General features: G+C 34.0%; 3 protein-coding genes and 1 long non-coding RNA gene across 12 annotated transcripts; 3 read left to right on the plus strand and 1 right to left on the minus strand.

Moving 5' to 3' along the window:
• Positions 1 to 466: 466 nt before the first annotated feature.
• On the plus strand, positions 467 to 11,497 carry LOC122535450 (the record flags this gene model as incomplete). Its single annotated transcript, XM_043666992.1, has 7 exons — positions 467 to 811; positions 1,318 to 1,640; positions 4,181 to 8,510; positions 8,801 to 9,118; positions 9,843 to 10,030; positions 10,133 to 10,319; positions 10,786 to 11,497. Coding segments are annotated over 7 exons (5,970 nt in total), but the record flags the coding sequence as incomplete, so codon positions are not given.
• A 700-nt stretch (positions 11,498 to 12,197) lies between these two features.
• On the plus strand, positions 12,198 to 17,042 carry LOC122535451 (probable Dol-P-Man:Man(7)GlcNAc(2)-PP-Dol alpha-1,6-mannosyltransferase). Of its 3 annotated transcripts, none has more exons than XM_043666996.1 (9): positions 12,198 to 12,500; positions 12,911 to 13,043; positions 13,135 to 13,308; positions 13,388 to 13,541; positions 13,882 to 14,026; positions 14,108 to 14,334; positions 14,420 to 14,668; positions 14,799 to 15,793; positions 15,824 to 17,042. In XM_043666996.1, the coding sequence occupies exons 1-9, from the start codon at positions 12,375 to 12,377 to the stop codon at positions 16,723 to 16,725; spliced, it is 3,105 nt and encodes a 1,034-aa protein (XP_043522931.1). In that variant the 5' UTR covers positions 12,198 to 12,374; the 3' UTR covers positions 16,726 to 17,042. The 3 variants fall into 3 exon arrangements, with proteins under 3 accessions (XP_043522931.1, XP_043522930.1, XP_043522929.1); XM_043666995.1 differs by having other exon boundaries at positions 14,799 to 15,773; positions 15,804 to 17,042; XM_043666994.1 differs by having other exon boundaries at positions 14,799 to 17,042.
• A 278-nt stretch (positions 17,043 to 17,320) lies between these two features.
• Positions 17,321 to 18,811, minus strand: LOC122535457. Its single transcript, XR_006308174.1, has 2 exons — positions 18,709 to 18,811; positions 17,321 to 18,573 (listed from the first exon to the last, which is right to left on the minus strand). It is a non-coding gene; the product is annotated as an uncharacterized LOC122535457 (long non-coding RNA).
• On the plus strand, positions 18,461 to 22,784 carry LOC122535453 (transcriptional adapter 2B). Of its 7 annotated transcripts, none has more exons than XM_043667000.1 (11): positions 18,461 to 18,593; positions 18,684 to 18,781; positions 19,111 to 19,170; positions 19,252 to 19,393; positions 19,530 to 19,747; positions 19,830 to 20,059; positions 20,126 to 20,357; positions 20,841 to 20,929; positions 21,049 to 21,093; positions 21,204 to 21,414; positions 21,490 to 22,784. In XM_043667000.1, exons 1-11 carry the CDS (start codon positions 18,587 to 18,589, stop codon positions 21,592 to 21,594), a joined length of 1,437 nt encoding a protein of 478 aa, XP_043522935.1. In that variant the 5' UTR covers positions 18,461 to 18,586; the 3' UTR covers positions 21,595 to 22,784. The 7 variants fall into 7 exon arrangements, with proteins under 7 accessions (XP_043522935.1, XP_043522938.1, XP_043522936.1 ...); XM_043667003.1 differs by having other exon boundaries at positions 20,881 to 20,930; positions 21,051 to 21,093; XM_043667001.1 differs by having other exon boundaries at positions 20,886 to 20,929.
• The last annotated feature ends 3,292 nt before the right edge of the window (positions 22,785 to 26,076 follow it).

Raw genomic sequence — 26,076 nt, forward strand, 5'->3', positions numbered from 1 at the left:
AATCGTGTAACAATTTATGCACAGCAGCGGCGAGTTTGGTAAACGTTCGTATGGCGAGAAACTGATCGTTCGTCACCCGTTTCTTTTTTTTTTTTTTTTTTTTTTTTTTTTTGTCGTAAGTGCATAAAAATCTACAGTTCAGAAATAACGCAACTTTTATAGCATATCTGAGTTTCAATATCTGGCAACGAAATCTATTTTAAACTAGTGGATAACTCCTTTTACAATATTTTAGATTTTTTAAAAATTGAAATTTCAAAAATCATATACATATATATATACATCAAAAGTATTCCAACGTTTTACTCGGTAATTGCTCGACTTGAAAAGAAATTCGCGAACTTTATCTAATGTTCTCCTCAAACTCGCAAACTTATACAGTTTCTTCTCACTGAAGGTAAAGACCGAATGCTTAAATAGTGATCGCGAGTGTGCAACCAGCGACTAAAAAAAATTACACTTGTTGCTCAAGGTGAGGCAGATGTTCGACGAAAGACGGCAAACAACGGTGAAAGGCATCGACAGAAGTTATCCGCTGGAGCCGTTGGAGAACAAACCGCGGAAACAGGCGAACGGAAACAGCGTGCAGAAGAACGGAAATTTGATGGTGAACCGACAGTCCGTGACTGTGAGGCGGGTAGCCCGGGCTGACGTGAACAGCAATTTGAACGGTGGCAAACCGGTCGTCTCGTATCACGAGGAAATCACTCGAGAATCGTTCGGCCCGTCTGCACGCCAGCATCAAGGAGACGACGAGTTTGGAAACGAGAACCACGTCGGGCGATATACGAACGGCAACCATCGAGACGGGGTAACACGCCATTTTCCAAGCGACGGAATTTTTACTGTCGGAATAGGATTGTTTACCGCGTTCGCCACGTGCATGCGTCTCGAACTCGGATTCAGAGTTGCCGCCGATATTTTTATCGCGCGTGGAATAGCGAATATCGAAAGTTCGGAATATCGCGAGATTTTAAAAGATAGCGAAATTATTTTTCTCGGCTTTGACGGAATAGTGAAACTCAAAGGAGGTTAAAACTGGCATCTGGAGTTTAAAGAAAAATTGTTAAGTAACGTATATCTTTGATGAATATTTCTAAAATATATTTCGACGATTTTAATAAAAAAATAATCATCGCTCTTTCAATATTATCGTTTAAGAAATTTATTTATGATTGTTAAATTTATTCCAACGCGGAAGATCGATGTTGGAATTATTTCATTTAAAAATATCTTTATTTATTAGCATTATTGTTAACATTAAATACACGTTCTTCGTCTCATAAGTTTTTACTTGAATAATTTAATCATTTCCAGATACACATTGAGGAAGTTTTGGACGAAGATATAATAGAAAGGAATCGCATGATGGCGAAACTTCACCTGATGGAGTACGACGAATCGCTAAAGCATCGCGTTAAAAACGACCTCGAGAGCGAGGAATTCCCGGAGGACTTTATGGTGGATGTTCCTGACAAGCTTCCAAAACAAAGTGTTACCAAGAAGTTATCTCAAGCGGAGGCCAGGTTGGAGCGTTTTAAAAACGCCAACGTGAAGCGTGGTAGCTACGTTACGAAGAACCCAACTATCGCCCCAAAGAAACGATCTGACCCAATATTTCCAGCAAAATCTACTTCCAGGTACGTAGACGTACAAGCTGAAGCAACATGGGAAATTGTGAATCGTAAAAATCGTAAATTAATTGAAGGTCAAAACCATTAGCGGATTATTAAAATCATTAAGACCCTTTTTATCTCATTTAACATGTTTGGATATAAAGGATATATGTACATACATTGATCTCAATTAAATATAATAGAGTTATTTGATAATAGGTAATAATAGATTTTTATATATATGTGATCTGCACAATTTTTACCAATGTTATGATTAATTTTATCGTATCTATTATTATTCAGATAATGTTACAATATAGATTTGTTAAAGCTGAAAGTGAATTTATAACTATAGCTGAAAATCATACGACTCCACAGTAACATCATCCATTATTAAATACTGAAAATTACCTGATACTATAGTAACTGCTCACTGCTCTTTATAATGTTAAATTTTTTCAATAACATTTACGGTAAAAAATTGTGGAGGCAAAAATAATTATTACGATTTACTATATTATTATAATTCTTTCGTACAGGAAAAAGAAAATTTCTTTGATACCACACATTAAATATTACGTTTCGCAAAGTGGATGTTGAATTTGAAACGAGAACGATGTATCTTTATATTTATTTAAGTGCATCATATTTGCAAAAATAACTTGCTCTAAATAAAATTCATTTGCTCCAACGTTTATATTTACAAATGCATAAATATTTGTAAATTTTAATTTGTATATTTGAACGTACAAACATTGAAAATATCAAAATGGAATTTCTACGGACGACGATACTTTTTTATAATAATTTCGAGAAACTTTCTATTTATCCGGCAGTAAAATTTTTATCATCTTGTTTATCTGGTAGCTACCTGGATGCATGAAAGCGTAATAATATTTTATATCGGGTGGTAAAAATAGATTGAAATTTAGGAGCGATTCTCGAAAGTCGTTCTTAACAATGAAATAAGTACTGTTAATTAGGTAATTGGTGCCTTGCGTTTAATGCACATTTAACATTTTATAAGTACTACGTTTTACTACGTATGAATCTCGAGATAAACTATTAATTTATATAATATTTATATAATAGCAACGTTTCAAAATTAATTACACGTTTACGTACAAAAGACCCGAATTAACCAAACAGAAATTGATTTTCAATTTTACGATTCAGCAACGGTCCACTTGCAACAAATTAAAATACAAGTCTAACTGTAACAAATTTTATAACAAATCTTTCCCCTGTCTACAATATTAAAAAAAAAAAAAAAGAGGAAAGGAAAGAAGAAGGAGAAAGATGAGTAGTCTGTCTTAACGCGCAAGTAGATCATGTTTCCCGATAATCGAATCGAACCTTGACAAATGCGAATTCTCTAGCCGCTAATTGGCAATTAGTGCTAACAATCCGTCGCTGCTTTCGCCCCGCCACCATCCTCTCCGCCGATTAATTTCTCGTTGCATAATTGCGATCGCTGGCTAGGCTCGACTCGTTTAAACCCACGCAACCGTAGTCGCCTAACAATACATGCTCCCTGGAAGTGATCACCCTTGAAAGAACAACTAAATGACGCGTTTCCTGCCGAAGTTAAAGGCGCAGCGTCTCCGGTTTGTCGCAGGAAGGAAGATGCTCCCTCTTTAATTTATATGTCCGCCTTTAACATGAAAGTTGGATCGGAGAAAGGACAAATCGGCCGGAGGACATTGTCACGCTCCGTCATCAGCATAACAGCCAAGCGCAGTGCCATCCGGAGCAACGTTGAATTAAAAAAAGAAAAAAAAATACCAAAGTATCTCGCGAGACAACTAATCGCGATATCGCAGTATGAACGAATTTACGTACGAACAAGTCTTACGTTGGATTTTCTTGAATAAATGCTAGAACAATTGAAATCATCAAGTGATTCTGATGATCTAATTTAACGTCAGAGAAAATATTGTGGAGAAACCGTTTAACTTTATTTTATCAAATGATCCCACCGTGTGAAATTTCACCGACGAGATGATCTACGCAGAAATATTATATTAAATGTTAAGTAGAGGTTATTAAAGTAAATAGTTCACTTTACCAAGTTCAATTTCCAGGCGAGCGAATCGACACGCTTTCTGCGATCTCTGAACATTTTTGCGTATCATCTCCATCTCGGATCGAACGTGTTCCTGCTCCTATTCTGAACTTTGACGTGTTTCTATGTTTCAAAACGAAAGGGACGTCGATGACATTTGACACTGTACGTGGGGCTTTACCTGGGGCTTTCCTGCGTAACCAATATTTCTCTTTAACAAAATAAGATCGATCGGTTGTAAGATCAAACAGTCGAAGATCAGAATGTATCATGCCACTGCCACTCACTCTTACCACCGCCATCTTCTTCGTGTCGGCTAACAGCAATCGCAAAAAGCAGGATTAACAACGCAGATAACGAGCGAGATCGTCATCAGCATTGTAGAGCAAGAAGATAGAGTAACAAAGGCTAAGCGCTAAGGGGGAACAAGGATATCCGAGGCTTGTAAATTTATTAAAAGCAGAGCGTGGAATGTGTTACATTGATTGTGATTTCGTAGTGAGGATCGAGCGACCAAGACCAGGTCGTACGAGGTTTCCGATAGAAGAAAGAAAGGTCCAGCGAGTAACAAGTTGAAAGTGGAGACCCTAATCCCCGAAATCACGGGAGAAACGCTATCGCCGGATTCTGCGAGGTACGTGAGACGAAGAGACGATAATCCACGATTCTTTTGCAAAGAGTCTGAGAAGTCTGCTACCACGTACGCGATTGATTCGAGGACTGCGAAGAAATTATCGCCCGAGTTGTCGAAAGATAGAATGGAAAGAAGCGACATGTCGAAGAGTTTCACAGTCAGTGGGGAATTTGAAAAGTATCCGACAGACTTGAATGCCACGAGGACATCGACGTTCAAATCGCTTGAAGATGGAATGAGAAGAAGGCAGAGTCCCAAATTATTTCCCGAAGAAAAGTTGACCGCGAGTTCTGCGATTGATTTGAAAAATATCAAGAAATTGCCTTCCGTGATCTCGAGAGATGTGAAAGAACGAGGCGAGAGTCCGAAATTTTTCTGCAGAGAGTCTGAGAGATCGGCCACCACTTACGCCGCTGATCCAAAGACTATCAAAAAATTCTCTTCGGAAAAATCAGCCGCGACTCGCGCGATCGATCCGAAATCTGCAGAGCGATTGATCCAAGAAGTTTCGGAAGTCGTGAAGAACGTTAAACGACGAAGCGCGAGCCCAAAATTCTTTTGCAAAGAGTCCGAGAAATCGGCTACTACTTACGCAATTGATCCAAAGACCGCGGACAAATCAACCCGAGTGTCGTTGAGAGACATGAAAGACGTTAAAAGCCGAAGTGAGAGCCCAAAATTTTTTTGCAAGGAATCGAGAAAATCCGCCACGACGTATGCGATCGATCCAATGGCCGCTAAAAAGTTTTCTTCTGGGAGTTTAAGAGATACTAAGGATCGAGCTGATGGTCCAAAATTTTTTTGCAAAGAATCTGAAAAGTCCGCCACCACTTATGCTATAGACTCGAGGAGTCCTTCTGTCTCTCCTGTTTCTACGAAAAACAGAGAACGCTCTGTCTCGAAAATGGAGAAATCAAAAGGCGAAAAAGATACAATAAAGGAATCTATGAACGACAAGATAAAGAGACACATTAAATCTCTCAAACACGATGAAATTAAGAGATCTACTTTTCCGAAATATCTGAAACACAATACGACAGGTTACGCAAAACCGAACTATCCAAAAGGATCTAAATCTACCCTGTCTAAATCGTCCAGCTTTTCAACGAGAGAACGCAGCTCGAGTCCTCATTTTTTTTTTCGTGAAGGCAGAAAGTCGACCAGGAAAAAAAGTATCGACCACAAAGACGCCAAATTCATTTCTACATTCCCAAGTTTCAGCGAGAAAAATATAAAGAAACGTAGTGAAAGTCCAAGGATCGCCTCTGTCAAATCAAAATCGCCAGACTTTACGAAATTATCGTGCAGAAAATCCAGCACAAGTCCACAGTACTTGTCAGACTCTGACAGATCTACCACCTTCATGATGGTGACACCGAAAACGATAACAAAACCGAGAACAGAGTTCGCGTGCTCGAAAAGTCGAGAACAAAGCCCTACGTTGTCCGTTTCCAAATCGAAGAACGCTGTTACGGGTGTGCTGGCAGAACCAAAAAGGAATGATTCGTCGATGGAGAGCTACGACGAAAGTTCGAGACAGTTCATTCGGAGCTCGGTGTCGCGATTTTTCTCGGAGCAGTGCGAGAAAGCGACGGGAAACGCTGCCGATGTAAGAAAGCACGTTCAATCAGCGAAAATCGACAAGAAGGGTTATTCGTCGCGTGGCTCGTCCCCATTGTCGCTGAAAGACATGAGAACACTGAGTCCAACGAAGCCGCAATTTTATCGCGGACGTACCGAGAAAGCTGACAGGAGAACGAACGTCGATACAGACAGCAGTCGTGACTCGTCGCCTAAGTATCGGAAAATCGTGGACAGCGGAGAAGAAACTCCAGAATTCGTCCGTCGCGAAACAGAAAATCCCGCCGCCACTGTCTGCCGTCACGGGACCAGAATTTCCAGAAATGTGATCAAGGGATCATCCGAGGGTCCAAAATCGATTAAGCAAGCAGTTTTGCGTGAAATTGTAACGAAAACGAAAAATCTGTTGAATAACGTGAAAAATAAATCGTCGAGGAGTCCCAACAACTTGACTGCTAGAGACAGCAATTCGACGAGCAAAGACAAGAATATGTTCAATCGTAGAGGATCTAGTAATACGCTACGTTCGACAAAACTGATTCGTGACGCCGCTAAAGGCGATTCAACTACTAAAAACACGAATCCGCTTAATCGCAGGGGATCTAGCAATGTTTTATGTTCGACGAAATTGATTCGTGACGCCTTGAAGCGTCAGAACGGTCGAAATCGAGCAACTCCTGCCACGGAAAAATCGCGGAGTTCCTCTGAGCACGCGAGTGAAATATCGAGCGAATGGGAACAGCGATCGAGAGCCGACAGGGTGCAGGAAGTGACGACAGTGACTAAGAAAGTTGACGAAAGAGCTAGGACGTCGACTGTTGGCGAACTTTCAGCCGCGAGATCGAGTCTGAGAAGTTGCACGTCCGCGCAAATGGACACGGACGTTCGTGAAATCGTTATGCCTGATCAGTGCATAAAACAGGAGAAGCTCCGAGGTACTTACTCGAGATCGAGCAACAAAACAGCCGGTGAGAGGCCGGGCAGCGAAAAGCTGTTCACGTATTCCGTGCGCAAGCCGGTCAAACGGAGAGTATCCTTGCTCGAGTCGAACATATTCGAACGATCAGTAAAAAATTCGAGAGAGGAGAAGCCGATTAGCTCGAGATACAAATCGCCAAATGCGTCTTTGAAGAGGGAGACGGTCGTTGGTAGCACAAAGAGTCAAACAACGAGCGAGAGGAATACTTTGAGATCTGTAGGACGAACAGCAAGTTCGATTCAGACTGGAGAGAAAAATATGACTTCGAGCAAGTCGTGTATGACGCAGTCGATTAATCGCGATCCGAAACGAAGAATCGAGGGAAGTACGAATCGAAGAAGCGAAACTAAAATTTCGAGAGTTGGAGGGCGAACGTCGAGTCTCACATTCGAGATTCAAGAAAAAAAGGGGGAGGTGAATTCGACGGAGAAAGAAACGAGAACATTGTCTGAACAGGTACACATTTTGAAATCGGTCAGTCTCGTTCAAAATGTTACGAAAGAGCCCGATTTTACCGAAAAATCTCGAAAATTGATTGACGAAACGATACCCGATGGCACAGTTGCAGAGAACCAAATTACGAAAAGTGGTGCCATTTTGTCGATGATCGATATCAAAGAACCGGAGCTCATTGTATTTTCTCTACCGTTGTCTAAGAATTACGAGAGAACGGACTCGGTTGAATCGGCATTGAGACGTTTCGATTCTATCGGAATGGAGACTGGATCGATTCGAGGCACTTCGAAACGAAGCGCCGAATCAATAGCAGAAAAAAGACAAACGAAGTCTGGCGAGACCGCTGGTTTCGCGGATGACTCGAGGACAATTTCTCTGGAAGCACTCGATCGACCAGATGTAAATCTATCTTCAACTTCGAGAACATCTACGAACACGGAAGCTGGAAGACAGAGGGTACCGCGAGGAACGTCAGAAAGAAAGAATGCTCAGAAAAAATTGGAGGGAACCAGCGACTCGATGGAGACGACTGGAATTGCCATGAGATCGAGATCGCCTTCGTGCAGGCGAAAGCTTTTCCAGGACGGCGATTCCAACGAGGCGACCGAGACCGGAAGCACCGCGTCGAGAACCGTGAAACATCTCTCTACGCTGTTCAATAAGAACGAAACGCCAGGCTCGACGAACACGGCGTCCAAACGCTTCAAATTCTCCGCTAGCAATGAGACGTTGACTGAGATGATGGACAAAGGGGGAACAGATCAAGCGTCAACAGGTGTAGATCGTTCCGTGAAACAGCTGAGATCGATCGAGGATATTCGTAGGTCCATCGAGGACGAAAGTTCGGATCGTAAAAGGGGGAAAACGTCGGCAAAGTCAGCGATCGTAGGGAACGCGTTGAGAGATTTAAGCGTGGCGAAAGCAACGGCACGATCGGTGCCCCGTCGAATAAATATCGATGATCGCGCTGGAAATAGAAAAGAGATATCTTTGCCGAGACGGTCGGGGAACGTTACCGCGAGCAACGACGCTTTAGGGGATACAGGGCGTTCGTCTGTAAAGTGTACGATGCGTTTCTCCAGGATGGCGAAAAGTCCAAGCCCGGAGACAACTAAGGCGACGGAAACGAGCACCCGTGCGAGAAGAACCGTCCCAGCCCCGCCGTCCACGGTCGCTAGGGTAAGCGAGGATCCACGAAAGATCTCTTCTCTTATTCCTAGAAATAACATTCTTGAAGTTCTTGAAGTTTTGATATAGGAGGAGATAGGTATAAGGTGACGTAATATTTTCTTCAAAAATTCTTAAGAAAAGTGGTAAAAATCATTCCTTATATTTTATTAAAAATCGTTTCTATACCAGCAGACCATTCCACAATTAAGAATACGTTTAGCTTCCTCACAATATAATATAGAGAGAAACGTGTCGATAGTTTAGCCCGGGAGTTTCAAACAAACACGTTTCTATTATAGCGTCCGTCGACCGAGTTGAAAGCTCAAGACATAAAGTCGACGAAACGGTCAACGCCTATGAAAAGCACCGAGCCAATTGGAAACAGGAAAATGACGACGACAAGCACGACTACGAAAAAGTCGACGGATGTCGTCGATGACGCTATTCTCGAGAACGGTCTGCATTTAAGAGATCAAACTTCCGAAACAAAATACGATAACGACTCGCTTACAACGAAGAAAAACGATGCTTTTGTCAACGACTTCGACGAGCAACCGCCGAAGGAAAACGATGCACCACTTCCACGGAAGTCACTCTTACGAAAACAATCCACCGAGGTAAGTACCTGTTAATCAGATAAATAAGAAACAGATAAACAAAGTGTTGATAATTCTGGAGCAACCCTTTCACAATAGTATAAAGAAGATTGAAGCAAATTACCAAATATGATAGCATAAATTCTACATTTTAAAATATTGCTGTTCTCTTCATTTTTACCTTCATATTTATATCCTTTCAGATATGTATCTTATTTTCAGATTTTGAAATACTTTATTTATGAAAAGTATGGTATAAAGATAATCTATCTATGAATGATTCATTCTTCGTCACAAGAACGATAATTTCTAATCGTACGAAATGTTTCCGCGACGACTTGAAGTTAGATATATAAAAAATAAGTAGAAAGTTTATATAGTAAAATGTCTATTGCTCTTTGACGTTATTTAACCTGGTAAATCCAGTGACTTTTTATTGCATATGGATTCCTCACTCTCTAATAATTAATCGGAACACTTGCAAGCGAAATTTTTTAGTCTTGTTAAATTTTGATAACAAAATTAAACAGTAATAACGACAGGTATTTTATACGATTTATACTATTAAACAAGTTTGTTAATATTAATGTTATCGAATAATCATTGAATTTCAATTTGCTGAAAGAGTAAGACGTATAAAAAATCATCAATTTTATAATACTTAAGGACAATTGAAAAATATGTCGTCCTTTTAACAAATATATTCAACTGAAAATAATTGTTATATAAAGTTAATATTAATTAGAAACAGATTACTTCCGCGCAATCAGCTCGACCTCCATCGTCAGTTTCGTCCATCTCTAGCGGTAGTTCCATGCAGGGTCAGACTTCCGGTTTGAAAAGCAAAATGGCTTTTAGAGCAAAGACACCAATTTCTGGTTCAACATCGTACAAAGGATCAGCTTCTAGCAAAACCGGATCAGCTGCAGCAACGTAAGAATTTTTAGAGTAATTGATTTTCCTGTTGTGAAATTGAATATTATCTATCTATCTATCTATCTTCTTTCAAAAAACCTTTTTCAAAAAATGTTACAGCGACGCTCTGGTCCCTTGCAAAATGTGTGGTCGCCGCTTCGCTCAAGATCGAATAACTCTTCACGAGCAAATTTGCACAAAAACGATGCAAAAAAAGAGGAAACAATTCGATACGGTGATGTATCGCGTAAAAGGCACCGATCTTGAGCCATTTGTCAAAAAAGGACTTGCCAAAAAGCAACTGGAGGTCAGTACTTTTTATTCCAATCCCAAATCATTATCCTTCGTCTTTTCCCAATTCCTAAAAAAATTCCGTTCCCATTCGTCATAGCGGCCAAATTCATGTTCAAACTGTGAAGGCTTAATTTAACGTAGTATACAATATCTATATAAAAAAATAACATATAAAAAGAGCATAACACAGTAATTAATTTTTTATGATTTTATGATAGACCTATTAAAGAATATTAATTACAATTCAGTAGAAGAAGAATATTAATTACGATACAATGCAATGCGATTAGCTATTAACGTCAAATTTTTTATCGATAAATGTCACAAACAAAGAATTCTATAAAAAAAAAAAAAGATTTATGATACTTGAGAGGTAAAGGTCATTTATGTCGTAGAAAAATGAAATATCGCTTTAGAGAAAGCAATAGGATATCGATCGTTCTGAAGGAATGGAACGGTTATCGCTTTGCATGTTTCAGAAATCGAAGAAACCAGAGGTGAAGTCGAACTGGCGGCGCAAACACGAGGATTTCATTAACGCCATACGCTCGGCCAAGCAAGTGCAAGCACACCTGGCCGCAGGAGGCAAGCTCAGCGATTTACCACCGCCACCGGTTAGCGATAACTGCGATTACATTCAGTGTCCCCATTGCGGAAGAAAATTCAATAAGGCCGCCGCCGAGCGTCACATTCCCAAATGCGAGCACATGTTGCATAATAAGCCAATACACTTGCGTGCGCCGAAACCGAAGCGTTAATTCTCCCAGAATCATGTCTCCTAAAGCGATTCTTTTATATACACCGAACAAGAACAAGATAGATAAAAGTGCCTTTATTTTCGGGAAAATGAATTTCAAATAAAATCTTTCAAATGAATTTGAAGAAGAAAAGGAAATTGAAGCGTGAGGTGTGACATTATATAAAAATAAACTACAGAACTAATTGTGATAGTTTTAATAGAGCACAGCTTTTATAAAAATATCTTGCCTCTATTTTGTTCATGATCGAGCATGACGTTGATTACGAATTCTTGAAGAATTTTGTATGGAAGCTTATACATACATAAATGAAAAAATGGACCATCGAAAACATAGAGTACACGAAGCATTTGTAAAATTTGTCGATTTCTTGCGTGTATTTTGGACAAATGTATTTTTTAATCACACTGAAATAAAGTACGAATTTTCTCTACACGCTGTATATATGTACGTAGCGAAACGAACTTAAATATTTTATCATTATTGTTTGAAAAAATATGCAGGCAAAAAGATTTGCAAAAATAATAATATATATATTATACTATTATTTTCTCTTTTTATTTTATGAATTAAGAAGTGATGGAATTTATAAAATGTAAAAAACGAATATACGACATCCCATTGTGAAAATTTACAATACTTCGGAACGCTTACTTGACACGTATTTGTATGTTTTTATATTATAATGATATCGAAAGAATATGTTACATATATGACTATTTATGGCATTATAATTGATCCTCCTAAATTGCTTTCACATAATAACAGTATACAATTAGCTAAAGATTGGAATTAGCGAAAGATGAATTAATTACTAGTAAACATCGTTTTGATTAATATTAAAGATATTGTGATTTATTTTATAAGTTTTTATCAAAATAGATTGACATGGAAACATTTTTATAGCGCTTAATTTTCTTAATAAACGAAATTATTGTAATATTATTGTTATGATGAACTGTATGGGAGCTAATAAACTAACTTTTTAGTAAAAAAAAAAACAATGACAAGATATTATCCAGCTATATTTAATATTGTTCATCTCATTAAAATACTGTGAAACATTCTAAATAAGATTGTTGAATTTGATACCAAAAAGTTATAATGAACTAGGAAATATTATACCCGGAATGTTGGTAATGAAAGTGCATGCGTGATATCGTCGAGATTTATCACAGCAGACGACGTGGTATTCCCGGTGGATACGAGAAACATTTAAAAAATCGTCTGTGTTCGTCAGGTTTTGTGTCATGATTAAAACGCGAAGTTTTATAATGTTCCTGAGCCCGTTTCACGCATAAAGGAAAATAATGGATCATTTAATTATCTTGGTGGCTACATTACATTTATTGTACTGTCCATTCACAAAAGTGGAAGAAAGTTTCAACCTGCAGGCTATGCACGACATTTTATACCATGGTTTTAACCTATCGGAGGTAATTATTATAGTATCTGTCGGAAGAATTAAATAAGTAGAAATTAGAAAGAAGATATTTATCTTTCTTACTGACAGGTTGCTGACGTGTAACGAAAGAGATATTACGCAAAAACTTAGACATTATATTTAGAAGCAGATGCATATATTTATAAACTTACGATCAGCTGATATAGTTTTTAAAGAATTTACTAATGTATTAATTTAAAGCTTCATTAAAACAAATATGTTAAAATAATTATATATAACGAAATCATATATAATGATTACTAACATAATATAATAATTCAGTTGAGAATGCAATCTAATGGTTCAGAGCACTTGTGTAAAAGAACATGTATATTAATGCATTAAGAAAGAAAATAAAAACGAATAACTAATCATATGTGATATATTTTTGTTCTGTAACAGTATGATCATCATGAATTTCCTGGAGTTGTGCCACGATCATTCGTGGGACCAATTGTAATATCAGGCTTGGCATCTCCAGTAATAGCAATTATTAATTATCTGCAACTTAATAAATTTTGTGCTCAATATGTTGGTAAGTTGATCAATAAGTGTTTTTGATTTATTATTAGAATTACATTTTTAATTTATAAAACTTATAAAAAAAAATTGTTATGTTTTTCCAGTAAGAGCAACATTAGGCTTGTTAATAATAGGCACACTGAAACTATACAAAGATGCTTTACAAAGCATATTTGGTTTGCAATTTACAAAATGGTTAGTTGCAATTACTGTAACTCAATATCATTTTATGTATTATCTAAGTCGTCCATTGCCAAACATAATGACTATGCCACTAGGTAATTTAAATTCAATATTATGTCTTTTATTTAATGATTTATGTGAGGATTACTAGTTGTATGTTGTCTGTATTTGTAGTACTACTGGCTTTATATGGATGGTTGAAACAAAGTCACACGATGTTTATTTGGTCATCTGCAGCAGCAATAATAATATTCAGAGCAGAACTTGCCATGCTACTGGGATTATTTCTTTTGTACGATATAGCCAACAAGAAATTAACCATACTAAGGTATTTACATATTATATTGCGGACCATTGATTCCTAGTATGGCTATAACATTGCATACAGAAGTGATTAGAATCTTCGAGGAACCTTCTGCAAAACTGCACTGATTTGTAAGCTTTGTTTGCTTATAAAACTTATTAACATAACGAAACCCTTCTGTCAAAAATAACTAAATCAAACATAAATCCTTTATTTGATAAACTGCAATATGACTTGTGCTATAGTTAAAAGTAGATAAGAAAAGTAATTAAAAATAATTTTATAACATAGAAAACATTCATATATTAAAGCTATTCGGATACACTGTCAAAGTAATAATTTCATAAGACTAATAATTTTTTAGACTGTTTAAAATTGCGGTTCCGGCCGGTATACTTTTTCTAATGCTAACGGTCACGATAGATTCTATATTTTGGAGACGATTATTATGGCCAGAAGGAGAAGTATTTTACTTTAACACTATCCTTAATAAGAGCAGTGAATGGGGTGTATCCTTTATCAAGACGATTATTTTTAAATTTATTTAATATGATTTTAAAATATATATATTGGACCTAACATAAAAATAGACATCACCATTCCTATGGTATTTTTATTCGGCTCTACCACGTGGATTAGGGTTATCTTACTTTTTAATACCTTTGGGTATGTTATGGGATGCCCGAGTTCGGGCATTAACAGTTCCTGGTATTGCATTTGTTGCATTATTCTCATTTTTACCACACAAAGAATTGAGGTTTATCATATATGTTTTTCCACTACTAAATGTTAGTGCTGCAGCTGTTTGCCATAGGATGTAAGTAATTTATACATAGTTTTGCTTCTGAAGCTATTCTTAATTTTCAATTGTAATTATACATTTCTTTTTTTCCTTAAATCAGATGGGAAAACAGAGCAAAAAGTCCATGGAATGGATTTTTGGCACTGATCATTTTAGGCCATCTAGTTTTAAATACTCTATTTTCTATGTTTCTTTTATGTGTTGCTGGTTCTAACTATCCTGGTGGTTTAGCCATTGCTAAATTACACAGACTTGAAAAAGATTCTATCAGTTCAGTGCATGTACATATTGATATTCTAACTGCACAAACGGGAGTTTCAAGATTTACACAAACAAATAGTACATGGATGTAAGTTTTATAAATAACTGTCTGAAGTAAATGATTACTCTATCTAAAATGATAATATAATAAAAGTTTTTATTATATTAAAAGTTAGATACAGATAGTATAATCTAATTTATCGTTAACTAACTTCCAGTTACTCCAAACAAGAAAATTTGACTATTGATAATCCTGAAATGCTTCAATTTACACATCTTTTAATGGAAGCCAAAAGCAAATATTCGCCCAATATAAAACCATATCTTAGGACACATGATATTTTGGATTCTGTAGATGGGTTTTCTCATATAGCATTAAATTATAATATGTTACCACCAATAAGAATAAAGACTAGGCCAATTATATTTATCATGAAAAGAAAGCCTAATATACGATATGATCCCAAGAAAGCAACACTGCAGATCTTGTTGAAACAGTCAAATGAAAATGCTACTGAAAAAAATACAGAAAACAAGGACATCATAAATGATACTGTAAAAAATGTGGAGCCAATATTGGATGAAATAATGGAGTCATTAGAACAATTTGAAAAGCCATTAAATGTATTAAATGCAAATATATTAGATACAGAAATATCAAAAGAAGCTGAATTAGATATAGAAATGCCACAAGAAGATGAATTGGATAATGAAACAATCGATCCTACCGAACTCTTTGAATCATTAAATACGGAACAAATATCTAACAATTTATCTGAAAATAATTTGCCAGATTTAGACACATCAATTAACAAAGAAAACCTACAAACCATACCAAAGCTACAAAATGATATGTTTGAAAGCAATATTAAATTACAATCTGATATTGAAAATGATTCCAGTATTAATGAACAAAAAGTGGACATAAAGGAAGAAAAAAATGAAGAAACAGAAATAATTAACGAAAGATTAAAACTTGATAATATTCAGCAAGATGGTAATAGCCATATAAAAGAAGTTGTTAAAAAAATTATTCAAGAAAAATTAGAGGCAGTTAAATTAAGAAAAGATACAGCAGATGAAAAAACATTACCAGAAATACCGCAGAAAATTAAAATGAAAAAAATAGTTCCAATAAAAATAGAGTCATCGCAAAAAATTAAAATTATAACAAAACAAGATTTAAAAGAAAAATATTCAATTACCCAAGAGTTAAAAGAGAAACCTGCAGTAATTCAAGAGATAAAAGAGAAACCTATAGTAGTTCAAGAGATAAAAGAAAAACCCATGATAATTCAAGAGATAAAGGAAAAATCTATGACAATACAGAAGATAAAAGAAAAGCCTATGGTAATTCATGAAATAACACATCAACACAAATCACTTAACATGAGAGAAAGCATTAGAAATATAATCAATCAATTTAAGGAATTTGAAAAAGATTTTGTCCATGAAGATTCAGAAATAGATAAAAAGGAATTAGATGTTAAATATATACAACCTATAGAAATAAGTACAGAAAGGACAGAAGATTTATTGACTATAGATACTACAACTAAAGATGTAAAAACAATCAAAGATGCCAAAGAAAGCCTACGGGATATAATCAATCAGTTTAAACAAATAAAAAGTGAATTGACTTCGGAAGAAGATGATCTATTTGAAAAAATTGAAACTACGTATATGGAACGACCGATTGCAGAAACATTGATGCAGTTTAGCGAAGCTTTAAAGAATTTAATACAACGAAGACAAAAAAGTAAAACATTTGCTGTAAACATTTTTGAGAATGAAAATGACAAATCTAAATTACAAACCTTACCGAAACTAGCAGTAGAAGATCGGCAACTGCCAACAGAATCTTCAAGAAATTCAAATATTCAAAATTCCAATAATGAAGAAAAGGTACATAGTGCGGAAAAAACGAAAAAAATCAGTGGAAATATTAATGAAAAAGATACCTCAAATCCGGATACAAATAAAGTTTTACAAGAAAAATATTTTATAACGAATACCAATAATAAAAATGTCATCTTAAATGCTCAAAAGTCTAGTAATAATATTTTAAATAATATAGTAAATGCTTCCAACGAAAAAGATAAGACGATGCAGAAAAAAGATGTCGGAAATAGCTCAAACAATTAAACATGAGAACAACTCGTTAGTTTATGCTTTTTAATAATAGAATTATATAATTACAGTAATATGTAAATACGTTGTTCTGTGATAACAAAAATGTATATCTTAATTAATGCTCGTGCATTACCAACACGGAAAAAAGACGATATTTATTTTTTTCTGTGTTACTGTCTGAAATATCAAAAAAACATTGAAAAATGATAAAGCATTTGTTTAATACATAGTATCACAAATGTGCCACAATTGTAATTTTGTACTAATTGTAATTATGTACTTATGTAAAGAGAAAAAATCAAATGGTAAAAATTTACATATTTAATATTAAAAATTATAATAATTATTTTACGTATTATAAAAATATCTTAATGGTTTTTTATTTAGATGTTGAAATATTTATCTATATATTATTTGATATAAAGATAATATTTATTAATGCATGTTTTAAAAAAGAACACAATTTTATTATTCATCCTCGACTGTTTACAATTCTAATAAGCTGTCTTATAATATTTCCTTCTTTCTATCCTTGCATTTAGATTTTGCTTTCTTATATCCTGTGCTTTTTCTCCTTTTGTTACTTAAGTACATTTCTTTAGTTGTATTTTCATCAAACAGAATTTATCATTAAAAAAATACATTCGTTTCCATATTGGTATTTGCAGAGCATTGAAGTGCCTTAAAATTTCTTCCAAATTTTATATATTGTAAAATATTTAAAAAATATATATATATATGTGTGTGTGTATAACATATTATGTACCAATATTTTACAATAAGTAAAAGTGATTTATGACCAAATTACAATTGAAGATTTTATTAAAAAATATTATACAATTGGTCAGTATTCAATATATTTTTTATTCTAATAAATTTTTTAGAATTTTATTGAAATTTCTCAACCAATGCTTGTATTGTGTTATACAAAGTAAATACTAAAGCCGTCCAGTATAATATTTTTTCTCGTTTATCACTTTAAATGCGTAGGAAGATTATTATCATCGCACTGTTTAAATAAATGAAAAGTAATTACGTTCAAATTATATGATCAAGTTTATTTAATTATCATATATCACCTCATTTTGTATTTATATCAAAATTGATTTAAGACCTGCATTTTTGCTTGCTTTAATTTCAATTTCTGTAAAGTTTTATCAGAAACATGGATGTTCCATGTAAATTAAGATCAATATAATAAAATTATATTCTTATAAAAAAGTGTCGACTGTACGATCTATAAATGTGATTTAATATATCCAAAATTATTTAATAATACTGAAAAAAAATTTTACATAAACATTTTCATTATTATAAATTTATAATGTAATGTTTATGTAATAGAAAAGAAATTAAAAATTGAAAAGAAATATTTTTAAAAGTACTTATAACTCACATTTCATGATATTTCCGAGATTGTATCAACCCCTACTAATGTATTTCACATGTTTATATACGATGTCCCACTTTATATAGACAAAAAATTGAAAATTGCGAAAACAAAGCTGTTTTATTTGAATTCGCGCGAATACATCATATCCATGTTTCGGAAGTGTACAATTTTATTATTGCAAAGTTGGCGAACCTGAGCGTAGTTTACCGAGGTGGTAGGAGAGGTAACGCATGCGTACTCGTTTCGCGACGCAACAGTCGTAAACAACATTTTTTCCATTCAGATTTCTAACGAGTTTGCTCTTACACGATAATTAGAGCGTCCGAGGGACGCATCACAATTTTTCCGCGTTTTCGTACGATTTCGCGGAAAAAATGGAGTCAAGCTCGCATGTTCAGTGTATATGATACGTAAACTTCTGGGGTTTTGGCATGCGGTGACGTCATCCAGATCGTTCTGGAAGAACCCTGCAGGACAATAATGGCGGGTATGTATTTATGTCGACGGACGAAATATTGATTAGTACGCGAATGAACTGTCGTCGGTGATGTAATGTATTACGATTATTCGGTTTCAGATTTGTATGCTAAATACAATTGTACCTATTGTCAAGAGGATATCTCGGGCCTACGTGTAAGATGTGTAGAATGCCCAGATTTCGACCTCTGTTTGCAGGTGAGACGAGTTTGTTTCTCGATCACGTGTTCACGTCTCCTTCCCCCCCTCCTTCCCCTCCTCACTGTTTCGTCCTCCCTAATATCTCTGTCATATCTTCGTCTATCCTTCTGACTTTACTGGATTTTGCGTGTTGAGATTCCTTTTTCAGTCCCCACCCTTTTTTTGTGAACAAGTTATTCTATAACTACCCTACTACTTCACGAATTGAATGAAACCGCTGATCACGTGGAGACGGGTGCACGTGTACGTAAATTCTGTTCGTTAACGTAATTAATAAAAATATTAACGTAATTGTTCGGAAAAAAAATTTTTTTTAAATTTTGTAGTGTTTTTCCGCTGGAGCTGAAATTGGTCCACACAAAAATGACCACTCTTATCAGTTTATGGTAAGTGTCAAATCGTTTTTAAGTATTAAAAAATAACTTTCTTCTTTTGATGATACTTGAGAAATTAATAAATTATTATAGGATTCTGGTACCATTAGTATATTTAATGGCAGAGGAAACTGGACTGCTAGAGAACAGCTTAGACTTTTGGATGCCATTGAACAATTTGGTTTTGGAAATTGGGAAGACATTAGTAAACATATTGAAACACGTACACCAGAAGGTAAGGTTATTTTACATTAAAACTTCTTAGTATTATTTATTATTGCGCAATATCCAATTTTAAGGAAGGAGATACATTTATGTTTGAAGGAATGTTATTTATGTTCATTTATTTAATGTATGTTTTTACTTTATAGAAGCAAAAGAGGAATATATTGCCAGATATCTTGATGGCAATATTGGGAAACACACATGGCCTCCTACAGAAAGCTACAAACCAAATCTTACAGATCAAACTAAATCAGATCATGGACCTCTATCACCTGATCTTACATCTCGGTTACCTCCTTTGGATATCACTCCGGAGGAGGCTGCACAATTGGGATACATGCCACAACGAGATGATTTTGAAAGAGTATGTTTCAAATTAAAGAGTACGGTTATTATATTATATTACGTTATTACCTGGATTATACAATCAAAATCCTTTCTTACAGGATTACAACCACGAAGCAGAGTCGCTTGTTTCTTCGTTATTCTTGAACCCAGCAGAAGATGATGATTTGGACATAGCACTTAAACTTGCACAAGTTGATATGTATACCAATAATTTAAGGGAGAGAGCGCGACGAAAAAGAGTCGTACGCGATTACCAGCTTGTTTCCGCATTTTTTGCTTCATCTAGGAAAGATAAGGCAATGAAAAGAAAACAATCGAAGGAGGAAAAGTACGTTTGATTATTATTTAATAACAATAATTTGTTTCACATTCATAGGAAATCTATAATTTACAGGGAGTTCAGGGATAGAATGCGAGTATTTGCACAGTTTTACACAGCACAGGAATATGAGCAATTTCTAACAAATCTAGAAAGAGAAAGGGAACTACGATTACGTCTTTCTGAATTATATCGTTATCGAGAACATGGTATTACAAGACACGAAGAATGCGCTCATTTCGAACAAGTGATGGCACAAACTCAGGGACAAAATGATGCTGTGGATCACTGGAACGAAAAAAAATCTGTAAGTATGCGTATCCACATATCTATTAACTTTTTCCACATTGCAATGTTAATAAAAATTTTTTTCGAATGGTATACCTTTTATTTTATATTTTACTGAGTAATATTAGGTATATCTACTCGAATTCCAAAGTAAATTTTGTAAATATGCACTCGTAAAAGCTAGTAAAACTTTTGAACTCTCTTATTTCTTATTTCTTATTTCTTATTTCTTATTTCTTATTTTTATTGTTTCGCTTATATATTGCCTATTTTACAATTGTGACATAAATACATTATTAAAAAATTTATGCGCATTTAACACAAGTAATAGATTGTTATATTTTGCAATTGTTCAAATTCTTATTTTGTAATTCATCAACAGACTTGAAAATATGTTTAAAAAAGACCAATCAAACTTAAGTACGAAACACAGAATTTTAATTAGACACTAGCTTTTGCTTCTTCTTTAACTAATTCCATTGTTTGTGGTGCGTGTTGCCAGGCATTTGTGAACAGATTGTATCAGTTTGCATTTCACTTAGGGCAGCAGTGGGCCGTCCACACCAATACACCGCCACACCTCAAAAAAAAGGTACAGAACCGTCCTAAAATTCAACAACTTAATTCACAAAGATGACAATACTACAACTATTGCACTCAATAAAATAGATGATTTTAAGCAAAGATAAATTTGTTTCTTATTATCTTACAGAGAAGAAGAAAAAAATTACTCTTCCATCGACCGAAAGTACACTGTAAGAGACTTACCCAGCAGCAGCTTCTCAATCAATCAAATCAATCTCAATCGGACGATGACTCCAGCCAATCAGTGGGTGGAGTCGGATAACAATCCAAATTGTTCCAGCCAGCATTCTACCAGCTCCAGCTCTGCCGCAGACAAGAATTATATCACGACAACTTCCGGAAAATCTTGCGCGACAACAGGAGACTCAGAGGAACGAGACATAGAGATGGAAGCAGCGGCTCATCTATTAACAAAACAAGAAAAGTCTCTATGTCTTCAACTTGATTTAAAACCAACGCAATATTTAACACAAAAAACTTTGTTGTTGCAGGTAAGCTTCAATACATATAAATTTTTTGTTTAAAATTAAAACGTTTTTCAATTTTTATAAATTGTATGATTACAGGAATATCTAAATGGTAATAGGAGATCAAGTGTTGTACCTCAATCGGAACCAGAGAGTAAGATATTACATTATCTGGTAGCAAATGGCTGGATTGCGGCCAACTGATTAAACACAAAAAATTAACGACCATTTCAATTCTAAGTCACCTTCTATTTTGCAAACTAAGTCCTAGGTATAATTGAAATTTGAGTCTGATTTAATTAACATATATAAGACAGGTAGAGAGAGAATGTGTGTGTGCATAATTTATAAAAATATTTTTCTCCTTTCCTTTTCTTTTTCCTAGTTCAAGTGGAAAATTTAGAGGAATGTACTGATGTATGAATTAGAAATGATGAAAAGAAAAAGTTGATTGATTTGTTCACTTCATTACATGAACTAAAGGAACACTAATCTTGAAATGACTTGAATAAGAACATTTTTTTATTGAATTTTATTGTTTTTATTAAGTTAATATCATTTATGACGGTTTAATCGTCAATCATTGATATTCTTAATTGCTTTTTAAAGATTCAAGTATTTTCATTATTACCGGATCGTATGAAATACTTCCGCAAACGTCTGTACTTTATTCCAATGAATATTATTTTAGATTGTCGTTTAATTATTTAACATTTTTTGTCGAGAAAAATCTCTTACACTGCCTTTATCGAGCCATGAATATATTGCTCAATTAATTCTTCCATTGTCAATGTTTTCTTCTATAGATTATTAATTGCACATGCTCCTTTCTATCTGTTTTAAATGTGATTTGTTACCATACTTGACAATAAGGAAGCGTAAGAAAGAAGTCACGTTATAGTCGAGATTTCTAGATCGTTGTTTAACGCAACACTTAACACGATTGAAACATATCCATTCGGGAATTTATCATCGATTGATACTTCATGTAACGGTATTTGAAAGTTGTCGGCTGGATATGTGTTGAATTATTTAAGTAAAAAGCACTTAAAATATTTATATAGCTGAGATTCGTGAAAGTATTGAATATTACTAATTTAATAATAAGTATAATGTTCTTGATAAATTATACATATATAGATAAACGTACATAGATACATATTTCTTCGTATTCTCAAAAACTTGTCCATTGAACGAAAAGGATATTATAATCGTCTTTCGCATGCACGATTCACGCGTAAATCAATGCATTTTATTCGATAGATTCTTTAAATAATTTGAAGGATATTCCTTATTGATAAAGAATGGTACAAAGAGCAAGTTATAAGAGAACATTTGTTATTATATGTATCATGAAGATACTACGATATTAGATAATTTATCTGTTGCCTCTATGTAATATTTGTACATACGAATGAAAAATAGTACCTTCCTAGTGATACTACTTTTAATGCACAACAAATAATAACGGCATAATCTAATGATACGTTAAGGGTATAGTGTGATAACGGTGACGTTCGGAGTTGTATTGCAGAAAAAGACACCCTAACGTTTTAAAAAACTAATTATTTTCCATTACTTCTAATAACAGTTTTACATAATTTGGAGTTATAAAATGAAAAAAAAGATATTCACAACGGAATTTATGAATTTTTGTCGCTTTTTACATCCATGAATGTATAGTAACAACAGCTTCTGTAGCTCATACATACAAGTCAAAAGCATCGAGGAACAATACAGTTTATCCAAAATTCGTATTACTTGTATTCTCGTATGCTTAGAAAATTGAAAAGAAAAATTTATTTACATACGTAATTCAATACTTCTAAGAATATCTCCGCTTACCGAAGTCTTGAATAGCTTAAATTCGAGAGAAAAATTTAAATGAAAAAAGTTTATCTTGTATCATTATATAAATGTAAAAAAAAAAGTGAAATGTATATATATACATATATATATATATATATATATGTATATATACATATATATGTAATATATACATATGTATATATATTTCAAAATGAAAGATATCTTTTTTTAGACTTCTTTCCTCATGTGTGTGACATTCTTTTATAACTATTTACAATCGTAAATGATTTTTTTTATATGTATAAATCTAAATGAAAGTTTATCTTATATCATTATGTAAACGCAAAGAAATTGAAAAAAAATTCTTCTAAAATTTAAATTTATTTACATTAAAAAAAACTATTTACATGCAAATAATTGTAAAAAAAATGTATGAGGAAATCAATCTAAAAAAATATATCTCATTTTGAAATACTACTTATTATGGCGTATCGCTTAAATACTAAATAGTTAGGTAACAAAATAGGGAAATAGCTGCTCATATTTTTTACGGAGAGTAGAAGACTATTTTCCCTTTTATTCGATGTAACTCTATTTTTCGCCCAAACTTTCGCAAACGGGCGTGACAATTTTTCGACATACGCTTTTTCGAAACTCCGCAATTTTTTTTCTTTTATTGTTTATTTGAGAGAATGGCTCGAAAGTCGATTGAAGTAAGTTCCGTTTCATCATCCCGTGATTTTTACAATAGCGCTAGATCTATCATTTCTTTTTTAATTTGCTTAATATTCTGTATTAATAATAGTTTCTTCTTTTATTTATTGCTTCGCGGAACTCTCACGTTGTTTTAAAACACTTTCGACACACGTTTTTGTAAATCGAATATTTTAAAAACATTATACTTTTTTTTTTCGTTTTTGTCTTCGGTTTTTTTTTTTTTTTTTTTGACTTCCTAATCGTTGATAGTAATTTGCACGGATCGACTTGTCCGTCGTTTGACTGTAATATTTCTATAAGAAATGGTCCATTAAGAATAGAGACTGTTCAAATGAGTGAACATAAATGAAGTTATCTCAACGAAGAGATCGGTACGCCTTCCTGTAGTTACCTAAAACAAAAAAGAAGATGTAGTAATTTACAAAGTTCAGAAACGGAATTCGATGTGCAAACATCACAGCGATCTTTGTACACAAACTGCATCGTTTTAACTTTTATAAAATTTAGGGAATGAATTCATACGTGTTTCTTTTTTTTTTTTTCGTTTCACACCGAAAGATGATGAGATACAATTATTTTGTTTGAAGAGATGAGAATGATCGTTTATTAACGAATGAATATAATGATTATCATTCGCAGAATTCAAAATGTTTTCAAATTGAAATGGGATTTTTATCCTGATATATATTTGTATAACAAACAACGAGTTTGTTACTCCTCATTGTTCTAGGATATAATGGAAGAATTACGATTTCAAAGCGCGAAAGGCTTTCATTCTTATACTTGAATTAAACAGTCGTTGAATGTATAAAATAAACTATACAATAGGTATTTTCCCTTAAAATTATATTGCTATTTAATTCCCTATTGTTCCTTGAACTATTTGCCTTCCTTTACATAGATCTTTAAATTTTAATAAATAGTATTCTGCATCTTTTTCATCTTTACTTTGAATTTAAATTCATTTTAATATAATCTAAATAATACTTATTTTAAATTCCATTATTATGTTCTTTTTTAAATTTATGTATTAAATATATATAATTTATTATATTGAATTATATATAAATATTATATTGAATTATTATATAAATATTATATTTATATATAATTTATTAATATTATATTTATGTATAATTTATTATATTGAAATATCAGATTTTTCTTTTTTTTTTTTTTGAAATATTTTCATCTTTTATAAAAAATATATTTTTCTTTTACCTAAATATTACGAGAATCCGTTTAATAAATACTAACATGATTCAGAACCGCGAAAAAAGCAGATTTTCTTCAGCGTTCGAGCAAATATTTGCACGACGAGTCAATTCTTAGATTTGTGCAGATTTCATAATATATAATTTTCACCTTTTACGTTCTCCTAACAGTATATTTGTTTCTTGCATTTGATATCCTGCGTCATAAAATTTACAACTTATAGATTATCTTAGTACATACCAAATATTTATTTACCAATCAGTTTGGTCTGGCTCATCAGGGATCAAATAATATAGATCCAATTCAATTGGTGAAGCTTAGTACTGCAATTTGTGTTCCAGAAAGAATAAATGTTCTTAAGAATGAACTGTATGTTAGGATAATATAAGAGTTGAACTCGTACAATCATAACGAATCATAGATTGATTGAAAGTCAAGCAATTTCTTCTCCGATAAAAGACTGTTCCTTACCGATATGGAAGGACAGTAAATTTCTTTCGTATTCGTGTCCTTTTCACACTCTGTTTTGTACACACTCTCACACTCTTATTGTTACCTGCGAGCCTGTTTTACAGACATTGGCTAGCCGGTGATAGCTAATCATTTAAAAATATGAGTCGTTTGGATTGCCCCAGCGTAACCTGTCCGGATAAAGCTAAATCAAAGGGCAATCGAAGGAATGAAACCGATCGTTTCTCAAGGACACCAAATAAAACAGGCAGGTCAGTGACCCAAATTGATAACAAGAAGTGTTCACGGCACAATGGCCACGTTGGAGTAGGCATTAAGACTTTTCGTCAGCAGGAAAAAACGGGGCGAGCCTTTATCACAAATATCTAAGAATAAGACAATAAATTCCTTCATGCTGACAAGAAACCTAAATCGTTTTTTGTCCGTATAATTCTACAAGAAACTATGTGTACATAACTTGAACACATTGCGACC

This window comes from Frieseomelitta varia, unplaced genomic scaffold, assembly GCF_011392965.1.
Source record: "Frieseomelitta varia isolate USP_RPSP 00005682 unplaced genomic scaffold, Fvar_1.2 scaffold_726, whole genome shotgun sequence".
Classification (NCBI taxonomy): Eukaryota; Metazoa; Arthropoda; class Insecta; order Hymenoptera; family Apidae; genus Frieseomelitta; species Frieseomelitta varia.